This window comes from Rhineura floridana, chromosome 2 (genome assembly GCF_030035675.1).
Source record: "Rhineura floridana isolate rRhiFlo1 chromosome 2, rRhiFlo1.hap2, whole genome shotgun sequence".
Classification (NCBI taxonomy): domain Eukaryota; kingdom Metazoa; phylum Chordata; class Lepidosauria; order Squamata; family Rhineuridae; genus Rhineura; species Rhineura floridana.
The window spans coordinates 190426782-190439920 of NC_084481.1; the positions used below are offsets into that span (position 1 = coordinate 190426782).

Consider the following 13139-nt stretch of genomic DNA (forward strand, 5'->3'; position numbering starts at 1 on the left):
AAATGCAACTGGCTATTAGGGAGGAAGGAGACAGGGGGCTTGGCGTATGATGGAAGAACACCCATGGGCCACCTATTGCAGCAAAGTCTGCAGCATTGTGTCCAAGCACATGGACGTTAATGCGGTTGATGGGAGCAGCAGCCAGGCCAGTTGAGCTTCATTGTTGCTCCACTTGCCCCAGAAAGAACATCTAAAGCATTGCAGGTGATGTTTGGTGGATCTTTCAGGGAAATTTGCCCACCATTATTGGTCTTGTCGTTGGGAAAACTGTGAAGAATACAGTACGAAAACAATTTGAGTCAGAGGAATTATATCTGTTGGTGACTGTAATGATCGTGCTGCAAAAGCAAGTGCCTGGTGGTGGGGGAGGGAAAGAGTCTCTTCTTCCTTTTATCATGAATTGGCACATTGCAATCTACATATTCCATGCCCCAAATGCATGCCATACTTTAGACACAGATTAATTTTGTTCCATGATCCTATGAGCCTGTATCTGTTGCAGAGGACAGAAGTAGTTACTGAGCCTCTACCTAGAAGAGGAATACATTAAAGGAGCGCAAGCCAACACAGTCCAATGGAGAAAAAGCATACAAGTACCAGCCAACTCTGGCTTCAGTAGAGGAGCAGATTCAGATTAGCATGAAGGTTATTCCAGTGGGACATTCCTAAAGTCCACCCACTACTCCTCCCTTAAAAGAGATTGAATTTCCTTTGCTTATTTTCACTGGAAGAGGAGTAGTGCACGTGTGTGTTTTCCAAGAAGAGAGTGGGACACCCTTTTGTGCTTTCTTTCTGAACGTGGATTTACAGTTTGGTGCTCAGGGAACGAATGAGCCCACATTTCACAGTACCAAGAAAAAGACACAGCATTTTCCAACTAGGATTTATGCTGAAAGAAGAAGGTTGCCTTGGCTTAGGGATACGGGTCCCTTGTGTACCCCAGGATTATGGCCTGGCTGTTTGTTAGAAATTGTTTCCCGAAAATTGCCCCTGGAGGCAAACTGTTTTCTTACAAAATGAGGGCATGGAGCAAGGGAGCCCTGACTGCATACATGCCAGAGGCCACATCTTTTCCTGGACCAAGGGACCACCAAGGGTTGTACCAGATCTCAGTGGAGCAAACAGATGCATTCTGGGGAGCAGTAGGGAGAAGCCGGCTTCTGTGGATCAAGCCTTTCCATTCTGTCAGTTGCTGTAACCTACAGCAGGGCCACTTGTCTTGGTTTCTTGGAGGGCAGCTGAATGTAGCAGGTAAGAAAGCCTGCTGTTCTTTATTTCTCCCTGTGGGGAAAAACAATTCTAACCCCCCAGATGCTTTTTGTATCCTTTTCATTCTCACTCTGTTTCTTCCCCAATATAAACATGCCATTCGTTTTTCTCTGTTTTTTATAACCTTGAGAATTAATGTTCTGAGTTTAAAAGGAGATATTGATCCCTCCTAAACAGAGCCGAACATAAGAAAGCCAAAGGTGGCAAAACACTGGAAAGAGGAAGGGATGCCCATTGCATGAAGAGTTGTGGTGTAGTGTGGGTTCAAATCCTGCCTCAGCCATGAAGCTCAGAGGGTAACTGTGGGCTAGCTACCATTTTCAGAAATGGGTGGCTTCAACAGGGTGGTTGTGGAAAGAGAACAAGGGACAACTATCCATGCTGCACTGGCCTCCGAGGAAGAAGGAAAGGAATGGATGAAGAAAAGAAAAGTAACAATAATGTAATCTGCAGAAAAGCAATAACAAGCCTTTAAGTAAGATTCATTGTCTTATTGCTTTGTTCCAGAACTTGAAATTATTTTCTGATTAGACAATAATCCACTGACCTTGGGCTAAAAGGTCTGTCCAAAATTTCTTGCAGTGTTCTTTTTTTAGTGGCAAAGGTTTTTAGGATGCATTTAAAGGTACAGACACTGATTTTTGCACACTGCAGGCTTAAACTTTTGGGGTTCATACTTCCACATTTCTCACCTAATTTGAGTTCAAGGGCGTTCAAACTGACCAGAAGAGAATGACAATGTAATCACACAATTAGTGGAAGCATCATGCAAACATGCCAAACACACTGTGCAAAATGTGTATGATGTGTGTGTGGGGGGAAATTCTGGTTTCTCATATTTCACTGATGGATAAAGTTGTTTGTATAGCCAAGCCTTTTGGCTGTTCTCTTGCGTATAATACACAGCAAGTGTTTTCCCTTTTAGCCTTTATGCGCAATAATCAGTCACATCTCTGTTCAAGTAATGCTTCTTAATCAAAATATCGCCTCCCCCCCTTCTCTTCCTTTGCTTATCAGCACTAGTGCTCATGGGTTTCTTGCAGACATATATTTAATATATGTATGCCCTATTTTAACTACATGGAAAAGCAAAGTTACAGTATATTTAATTTTAAATCAATAACGGCTTATGTTTCCATAGGAGAATATGACTGAATGGCAGCCTTACAGAAAAACTATGCACAGAATAACATATTGATATCTCAATGGAAGTTTATTTTAATGTTCAGCATAATAAGAATGTACAAATGAATGGAAACCAAAAAGATCATATAACTGTGACAAAAATATTATTATTTAGAGGAGCACATCAGTGTCGTCATAAGGGTCCAAGTAGATATGACAGGGGCAGCCACATCTATGATTCATATGTTTGCTGAGGTATGTGTGAATGAGGTATAGTTTTTACACACAAAGGGGTGCATTTACACAAGAGGAGATGAACTGCCACCTCCCTGCACCCTTTCACCCAGGTGCATCCCAGTCCAACTCCAACATCAGAAGCAGTAGTGCAGTGGCAAATTCAGAAGTGCCGGGTCCCTTCATGTTAATCACAGCCATGCCCCCTCCCTGGTTTTTTTTTGCTGCAGGGTGGAAAATGAGATCCTCAGTAATGCCTAGGAACTAATAAGCATGAAAGAGGAGAGTGTTAGCTACTGAGAAGAGTCTTCTCAGTGTTTGACTCACTTCCTTTCACTCTGATTGGCTCCAATCCGCAGGAAAGAACAATGAAGCATGTTAAAATCTATTCTCAGTGGCCAACACACTTCCCTTTCATGCTGATTGGCTTGTAGGATGCTGGAGACATAGGGACCCTGCTGGGACCCTGCACCCAATAAAGTAAAGGGTCTAAGACCCCCCGAGACCCTGCATGACTACACTCCTGACCAGAAGTGAGCTGGCCTGGGCGAAAAAAAAGTGTCTCAAGTGATGAAGTGCAGGGATCCAAGGTTGGGCTGGTGAAGAGTTCTGCTTTCCTTACCTGCATGTCATTTTTTGTGTATAAAGCCAATCCCCATTTCCTGTTTTATATGTGAAAGTGACAGACACACAAACAATAACAAAAACATGGCTCTCTGGCCATGGAAGCACTTGCAATATTACTGTTTTCAGGGCATCTATTCTCCACCTCTGGTTTGTGAATCTGGGTACACTTGATGTCAGTCAAACTCCACCCTTTTTACTCCAAACTCTGGGATTTTTGAGATCAGATGCATTTTCCCTTCACGCCAGCTTCACACTGACTTCAAAACTGTTTGGTCAATCAACCCAGTGATCAAGAGATCACTGCCCTGCTCTGCCCACTGGTGTGTACACAGAGTCATCGTGATAAAAAAATGAATCGAACAGTAAAGATGTGTACAGCCAGGTGCAGACTTGTATCAAACTGTACCCAGATGAAATGGTCTGGCTGCTTTTTAAGGACCTACCAAACATGTAGCCTCTATCTGGTCTAATAGGACCCTAACTCTCTCAATTATTTTTATAGAGTGCTTCTGGCAACACAACATCTGAGCTAAAGTAATTAGCACACAGCATAATTTACCATAGAATCTCAGCCATGCAGAATGTGATGTCATCCACAGCCTCAGAAATAATCCTGACATCATAATTAAAGAGGCTGACAAAGGAGGAGCTCTTCGCATCATGAACAGGTTAAATTACTTATGGGAGGCTGAAAGGCAACTCTGCAACACCACATTTTACAGACCCCTATCCTTAGGCTCAATTGTGGAATACTAAAAGGAACTAGATACCCTGATGGAGGAATTTACTTCAAATATGCAGGACCAAGTCTGCACAGGCACGTCCCAAGAGCCTCACCCTAGGGTCTTGTATTTGCTACCTAAAATACACAAACCAGGCAGTCATGGGCACCTCACAATTTCAAGCATGGGCACTATCATAGTTGGTACCTGGTTATATGGACCATATGCCACCATTACTCCAAGTTGCAGTAGGACACTGCTGACTTCCTGAGGAAACTGCAGCCCTTTAACAATCTTCCTGAGTATTCCATCTTTGCTACCATGGATGCTAAGTCTGTTTACAAAGATGGACGACACCATCAGGAATATAATCCTTAATGTTGCTACAAAACATCTAGCCATCAACATCTGCCACATTGATCTTACCAGCAATTATTTCATCTTTGGAAAGAACATGTATCTTCAGATCAACGGGTCCCAGATTGGGACCCCACATTATTTTCATTGGAAGGAAAGCTCCGATTTGCACCCATGGAAACTTTCCTTCTAATGAAAATAGCAACTATTGGTGTTCCAATTTGGATCAGGACTGCAGCAAGGGGTAAAGGGCTAAAATCTCCCACCTTCCTGACAGGGTCCCAACTGAGATTCCCACCCCCCACCCCAACTATTTACTTTAAAAACAAAATTTGATTATTGTATTTGCAATCAATAAGGGATTTTCCTTAAGCCACACTGGTCAGTGATAATAAAGGATTAAATCTTCATAATCATAGTCATCGTCACTTCTATTTTATATGAAAAAATAAGAAAAGAATGACACAATAGATTGTGAAAGTGAGTTCTGTAATCTATTACTATAGTCATATCAAATGTATCTATTTATTTATTTAGTTATTAAATTTATATCCTGCCATTCCTCCCATGCCCTAATATTATAAACTGAAACACTTTTGCAGCAGACTTTCAAGGCCCTTGGATGGAAAAGTAGCAAAAAGTGTAAGTCAATAAATAAACAACAATCAGGAGTCAGAGTTCATTCACTATCTGAAGTTTTAAAAAAGATATCTTATTTCATCAATGTAAGTGATAGTACATTGCTGACTTTTTGTTTTGACCTTTTGTTTTTAATGAATTTTGATTGTTTTGTTCAGCTGCCCTGTGAGCCCTTTTTTTGGCCAGAAAAAGCCTCAGGAGCTGTGCAAAGTGCCAGCATTAAGAGGAATGGTGTGAATGTGAGATATAGAAGAACGCAGGAAGGGTAGAGCTAGGGGCTGCCTGTTAGTGCACATGTGTTGAGATCACCCTCTGAGGCCCTCTTCCAGGTGCCTGACAATTGAGATGGACAAAATGGGCAACTATGAGTTGTGTAATTAAATACTACATGCTGTACAACTAACCTATTACAAGATGTACTATCAATCCACAAGCGTTGTGCAAACTGATGTGTTTTGTGCTATGCAAATGATTAACTTGGGTTGTATAATTTTGACTTGTGCACATTGATAATAGGTTGTGCAATTGACCTTTGGCAGTACAGATGACACTGGGCAATGCTACGTGCACAATCTGTTGTACAATTTGTTTATTGATTGATGATTTTGTAGTTGAACTCTAATAATCTGATGGCGGCCAGCCTCTTCTTGTAGATTTATGCAAAGATGAATTTGAAGCAGGAAAATTAATATAAATATTTTCATACTTGTAGGTTCCTTGATTAAGAATTGTATACCATGTGATTGTTGACATGAATAATTATGTAGTTTTGTATGGTGTGTTAGATTCTGTATCATTTTAACCTGGGTACTCACTAGGAACAACTGAGTGCAAAAAAATTTCAAAATTTGCACCAGCTTTCAAATGTAAATGTACTGCCTTCAAGTTAATTCTGATTTATGGCAACCCTATGAATAGGGTTTTCATGGTAAGCGGTATTCACAGGTGATTTACCACTGCCTTCCTCTGAGGCTGAGAGGCAGTGACTGGCCCAAGGTCACCCAGTGAGCTTCATGGCTGTGTGGGGATTAGAACCCTGGTCTCCCAGGTCGTAGTCCAACACTCTTAACCACTATGCCATGCTGGTTCTCTTTTATTACATTTCAAATTCCATCCTGATAAACTACCAAAGGAGTAGTTGCATTGCAGCAAAAACAATAGTACTGTTATACGATTGGGGTGTTGGAATGGATGGTGTCTATGGATCCTCTTCAGGATTGTAATCCTGTATCTGGAAGTTGGGATCTACAGCAGAGAAACCCGCCAAACTAGTCAAACCCGTTTCTTTGTTCCTTGATGGGCTAATCTGAATGTCAAAGGCTGCTATAGCAATTCAGGCAGGAGAGCAATGTGTTGCCATAGGAAAGATGTATCCTTCCCCCTCCCCTGACTGGGGCAGGAGGGAGATTTGGAGTGAGTCTGGGGAAAGTTGGAAAAGAGGCAGAGACGCTTGCTTGCTTTCTGTGTCAACTCCCCAGCCATGGCTTTGGGATGCCTCCCTGGAAGCCTGATGGGGAAGCAAGATCTGTTGGACTGTTAATGCTGTGAACACCTCCATCTTATGTTCAGGTTGTTGTTGTTGTTGTTATGTGCCTCCAAGTCCAAAGTATGATAACCTCAGTTTCATCATTTTAGCTTCTAGTGACAGTTCTGGTTTAATTTGTTCTAACACCCAATTATTTGTCTTTTTTGCAGTCCATGGTGTGCGCAAAACTCTCCTCCAGCACCACATTTCAAATGAGTTGATTTTTCTCTTATCCGCCTTTTTCACTGTCCAACTTTCACATCCATTTTCACATCCATACATAGAGAGTTCAGGTTGTACATATGTGTAAATAAAACCATATATCCTAAAGATACTACAGTCTCTGCTGACCTTCATTCCAAGGAAACCAAACCCTGTGTAAGCACAGGAACCCTTAGAAGTCTCTCACTGCTTGGAGATTGAGGGACACACAACAGTACCTTAAAAATTAAGAAATGTATTGTGGGTTGTGGCATAAGCTTTTGTGGATGGGAGCCCATATTATCAGATGCCTGAAGCCCAGTCATTATTCATAATATTTTGGTTGCATTTGTTTTAACCCAAATCCTTGTTTTATCTTTTCATTTTTAAAAGACTTCTGCAGTCTGTGAAAGCTCCATTTTCTTGGTGGAAGTGTTTGTTTGCACTTGAAAGTGATATAGGAACTTCATCCTGTGCTTATGTAACCCTGTGTATGCACTTGTCCATTAAGACATAATTAGTACTTTTTATATAGTGTCTATAGGTGTCTGGCTTAATAGCAGATCTGAATACTTGAGGAATCTGGCACACTACAAATAGAGAAAAGAGGTAGGCTGAAAACCTAACCTTCATATATTTGTTGTAATCTGTGATTTTGGATACAATAAATATAGTTGCTGTTCAACTGGTCAAGAGAAATACTGGTATGAATGTATTAGATATGCATTCACCCAGTTTCTCCATAACATCAGATAAAGGTTACATTTGCAGTGACTCTACTCCTGTTTGAAACTAGGTTGTTAGCATTAACTTTGTGATGGTTAAACAGACTGACAAAGAAGCTGCAGTCATCTGAGCCTGTTATGATGAGAATCTTCTTCTCTTTCAGTCAACTGTTTGGATAGACATGTCCACAAAGCCCCAAACAGAGTCGCCCTGATCTGGGAGAAAGATGAGCCTGGGCAAGAGGACCGAATTACATACAGGTCTTTACTTACCTTTTTGCACATCCTGGCAAGGGAGGGAGAACTGCATAAAAAACCTGCTCAGTTTTCTAATATGTGTGGGCATTATTTATCTGGTGAAAATGTCACAATGCAGTAAGTTTAAAATCCCCATTCCATAGCATTAAGCTTGTTCTGTTGATTTCAGCCACCAAGTCACAATCTCGCCCTATGTCTTCTGGACAGTGACAAATACCTGAGCTGGAATATCAGTATATAAGGGGATACTTTTCAGGGATGGGTAACCTGTGGCCCTCCAGATGTTGTTGGACTCCAGCTCCATGGCTGATGGTCAGAGATGATGAGAAGTGTAGTCCAGCAATATGTGGAGGGGCACAGGTTCTCTACCCCTGCTTCATACCAAGTAAAAAAAAAATCCATCTAGCCCAGTACGAGGAATTAACTTTTCAAGTCCCAGGTAGAGGTCCTTCTCATTCCATTTACTTTTAATAGAATATGCTATGGATTGAATGGTGTAGCCTGGGGCTCATAACTATTGTATTCCATAGTTACTGCCCTTAACATGATTCAGAGGGGATTAGTGGGATAATAAAACAGAGGATATCTAAATTACCACATGTTTTCTTTGAACAGAGAACTGCTAGAGATGACATGCCGCCTTGGGAACACTATGAAGAGACAGGGAGTGAAGCGGGGTGACAGAGTCACCATTTATATGCCCCCATGTCCGATGGCTGTGGCAAGTATGCTGGCCTGTGCCAGGATTGGAGCAATACACACAGTGGTATTTGCTGGATTCAGCTCTGTTGCATTGGCTGACAGGATCCAGGATGGTAAGAGCCACTGCAGGCTGTATGTGCCCTTCTCTTCAGTTTTCTTTTACCAGCCTTACATACAGCCTCATGGACCAACTAAGTGTACAAAAATAGTGATTTATTCACAAATCTTTCTGCCGTAAATGCTATGCTAGCAAAAGTCCTTATGTATGGGAGTATTCTCTCCTTCAGTTTTGACAGAAAGAAAAGTGTGAAGACGCATAGATATATAACACCCTTGGGACTTCTTTTTTACCCTAATTCACTTAAGCAGAGCATTAGGAGTTGAAGGGCTTAAGGACACAGGTTTCAATACCTTGATGCTTACACCCAGTTCTTTTGGGGTAAAAAATGATTTGCCAGTACTCATACCTTGATAAAAGTACCATGGATGCCAGCACAAAATTGCTGGCATGGGCAGCAAAAAAAGAGGTGCCGGTACTCCATACTGGTGAGGACTGTCACAAAAAAACACTGCTTACACCCATTCTCCTTCCTGCCCTCTCACTCTCAAGCCCACATATCTCAACTGGCCATTTATTTTTGCTTCACTTCTGTGTGCGTGTTCATGGCCCACAGGCCCAAATTAGGGGGAAATAGACACAATGTTGTTCACGCAGTTAGCAACTGTGTAATTAAAACTACACACACACACACAAAAAGGAGACAGCTGCCATGGGGAGGGGGCTCTGGATTGGGTCTGTGGCATGCAGGAGGGGACTTTAACCCATTATCCCATTGTAGTCCTCCTGATCCAGAATGGGGGCTCCTGAAGCTGCTACTGGCTCTGTAAAGGAAGCTCCCTATCAGAGAGATTTCCATCTGAATCCATCTTGTCTTTTAACAAAACACATTTGTCAAGGAATCCCTATCTCCGTGAGGAAGGGATTTACTAGAGGAAGGAATTTATCCTCTGTAAGCCAGTGTAGTGTAGTGGTTAAGGTGTTGGACTATGATCTGGGAGACCAGGGTTTGAATCCCCACACAGCCATAAAGCTCACTGGGAGACCTTGGGCCAGTCACTGCCTCTCAGCCTCAGAGGAAGGCAATGGTAAACCCCCTCTGAATACCGCTTACCATGAAAGCCCTATTCATAGGGTCATCATAAGTCAGAATCGACTTGAAGGCAATCCATCATCATCATATGAAGTAGATGGGCTGAGGGGAATGGGCAGAGTCTGTTGAATCTAATTTGTTTTCTTTCATCCTCTCTAGCTCAGTCGGAAACAGTGATCACAGTGAACCAAGGCTTGCGAGGGGGCAAGGTTGTTGAGTTAAAGCAGACAGTGGACCAGGCTGTAAAACTTTGCCCAATGGTGAAGCGAGTTTTTGTTTCAAAGAGGACGGATGAGAAGGTTCCTATGTCAGGCCTGGATATACCATTGGAGGAGGTGAGAACCAATACCCCACTTATAAACCATATTTGGACGCTGTGGTCGGCTTCACAAGCCATAGATAAGTGCTGTGGCCTCATGCTCCTTTCCTGCTCTCCTCTTTCCGACACATGACAGGATGAGGGGAAAGGGAAGTATATACTATGAGGCCACAGTGTTCACTTGCGGTATCATACATTTATTTATTTAAAATATTTTCATACTGCCCTTACAGGTATTATAAACCTTCTCAAAGCAGTTTACAAAATTAAAATTAAAATATATATCTAAAATTCAGTTAAATAAAACTCTAAATAAAAAAAAGATCAGTAATTATCAAAACCATAACTGGAAAATATAAAAGAAAAAGCCAACATAAATTAAAAGCACACTGAAATGTACAGGTCTTTAAGGCCCATTTAAAAATAGTCAGGGAGGGAGCCAGGCAACCTCCGGTGGAAGGGCATTCCATTAGGATGGGACCATGGCCACCACAGAAAAGGCCCTGCCTCTCGTGACCACAGGCTGATAGATCTTACTGGCAGACATATGAGCAGGGCCTCAATGACTGATCCTAGGAAACTGCTGTCAAACATCTGAAGAAATTTCTTCAAGCTTTATTATATCCACTACTGTGACATTTTCAAGGGAAATCTTCAATACAGAACATTAGTGATTAGGAACTCTAGTGTTTTTCTTTTTTAAAGTGTCAATAGCAGCTTCATCCTCCAGAGTGGTGATTAATCAGTTTTCAGATTAAAATTACTCCCCCCCCCCAAGAACTCCATTTGCCATATCGGGCACAACATACATGTTTCTATAAATGTAGATGAAAAGAATAAGGTGGAAGGAAAACACTAGGACCAAACTAAACAGGATGCTAAATGTCACTTGCAATCACATCAGTTTTTATAAGCAATTACAGAAGGCATGGTCCCCAGAGTGCATGGCACCATCTCTATCAATCTTTCTGCACCAGGTGAACACATTTTTATTCATCCAGGCATTTTACTCCTAATTGGTGCTCATCTTTTAGTTGGGTGAGTTGGATGTGTCCTTTTTTATGTTATAGTTGCAAGAACACTTATAGTTAATAAACGTTTTGTAAATGTAAATGGACTGCCTTCAAGACGATTCCAACTTATGGCGACCCTATGGATAGGGTTTTCATGAGGCTGAGAGGCAGTGACTGGCCCAAGATCACCCAGTGAGTTTCATGGCTGTGTGGGGATTCGAACCGTGGTCTCCCAGGTCGTAGTCTAGCACCTTAACCACTACGCCACACTGGCTCTCACAGACATTTTGTAGTAAGTGACAAATAATAACAATAACAACAATTATTGTTATTCCTATCACAGAGCATGGGGAACAATTTTTTTTGCTCACCGTTACCCCTATGCCTGCTCTGAGTCCCACAAGGGTAGCTTCCACTGGAGACACACAGGGAGTGGGAGCAGAGATATGGCAAATAGTAGCCATGAAGGAGCTACAGTAAGCTATGCCAGCCATGGAAACTGCAGAGCTTTTGAAACTGTACCAGGCATATGCCCCATGCTGTCAAGCTTTTTTCTTCAGCCATGAGGGCTAGAAACTAGCTGTTTAAAAAGAAGAGTTTGGGGCGGTGGGGTTGTATGTGGAAATGGGGGGCAATGCCCCACTAAGCTTCATTATTAATTTGGCCCTTGGTACAGGGGGAACTGAAGGAGACCTTGGGGGCTGTGAAGAGAGCCTACTGAGAGAGCTTCTCTGCTTCCTGTGATAGGAGATGAGGAAAGAGGATGTGACCTGTGAGCCCGTTGCCTTGGACAGTGAAGATTTCCTGTTTCTCCTCTACACTTCAGGAAGTACTGGAAAACCCAAAGGACTGGTCCACTCCCAGGCAGGTTATTTGCTGTACACTGCCATCACACACAAGGTAAATATAAATATGCACAACATATACTCAAATATACACAGCAGAAATATCCATTAACTCCACAGAGGACAACTAAAACTCTGCTAACCTACCATGTGGCATTTCTTCCTAAACATCTGCTACAAGAGAGCCTCATAGGAACTGCCTGCTATCATTTATTCTCCACTAAGGGAGAATCTGGCTGGTCACAGGCTTGATAGCAACTAAGGCACCAGCAGACCTAAAGCCAGCACAGTGAACAGCCTCAGTTTAAAACAGGTGGCTTACTATGATGTAAGCTGTAGTTTGGAAAAGCTGTATTGGAAAATATGTTTCCTTGTCCCACAGAGCTTACTAGAAAACAAATTACCTGTGAAAGTCAGAAGATTCTGAATAGTCTGATGTGTTGCATGTTTACTCAGAAGTTCCAGATAAGTGTTTATTCTGGGATCAGTACTAATGCATGCACATTTTTCACAGAGTTCACATGTCGTTGGCATAAAAATGCTAGCCTATAGTCCCCCCCCCCCCTCCAATCTAGATTTACCATTTCTGGGGCAAATCTGACAAGTTAACAAAATGTTGCCGGTAACCAGTTTGTAGTATCCAAATGGCCCGTTTGCAACATTAAGTCCCCATTCTCAAAGCACTCTAAATTTCACTGAATTCAGTGGCGCTTACTCTCAGGTAAGGGTTTAAGGAATTCCGAACTTATAGCCCAGACCTGTGCATGTATATTCAAAAGCCATTCTCACTTTCTATTGCAAATTTGGCTTATTCTCAAGTAAGTGTGCATAGGTTTGTAGTCTTTGTCTGGCACCCTGATCCTATGTTTATAAATTGGTACAACTGATAATGGGATTTTGTTCTTAGTAAATATGATTAGATCAGATTGTGACTCAAGTGAGTCTATAGATCCCATCATCAGAACATACATTTTTTCCACTTGCAGCTGCAATTCTTTGGCACAGGACATAGGAGAATGTATATGTTCAATGTTACTACTATATACTGGTGATTTGGTTCTGAATCTTATGACATACTCTTTAGTCTGCCAACCTGGTACTCTCCAAAAGTTCTGGTTTTGGTGTACAAAGCCCTATACAGCTTGGGACAGGATACCTGAAAGATTGTCTTACCCCCTATATACCTAGTCAATCGCTACGTTCTGCAAGTGAGGGCCCCCTGCAGATACCATCTTATCAGGAGGTCTGTTCCTCACAACATAGGAAGCAGTCCTTTAGTGTAGTGGCACCGACACTTTGGAACTCCCTTCCCTTAAATATTAGACAGGCACCATATCGTTTCAGCACTTACTGAAGACTTTCCTCTTTCAACAAGCCTTTTAAGTAGAGACCTTATCCCAGTCTGTGTCTGTGTTGGGATTGCTTTT

At 42.0% G+C, this 13139-nt stretch overlaps 1 protein-coding gene across 1 annotated transcript in view; it reads left to right on the forward strand.

Moving 5' to 3' along the window:
* Positions 1 to 515: 515 nt before the first annotated feature.
* LOC133377514 (acetyl-coenzyme A synthetase 2-like, mitochondrial) overlaps positions 516 to 13139 on the forward strand; it is a 29800-nt gene continuing 17176 nt past the window's right edge. Inside the window, exons 1-5 of the mRNA XM_061611725.1 lie at positions 516 to 1251; positions 7589 to 7685; positions 8298 to 8497; positions 9695 to 9870; positions 11615 to 11767. Of these exons, the coding sequence (XP_061467709.1) occupies positions 948 to 1251; positions 7589 to 7685; positions 8298 to 8497; positions 9695 to 9870; positions 11615 to 11767 (930 nt within the window). The 5' untranslated portion in view covers positions 516 to 947. The remainder of the gene's footprint in view (positions 1252 to 7588; positions 7686 to 8297; positions 8498 to 9694; positions 9871 to 11614; positions 11768 to 13139) is intronic.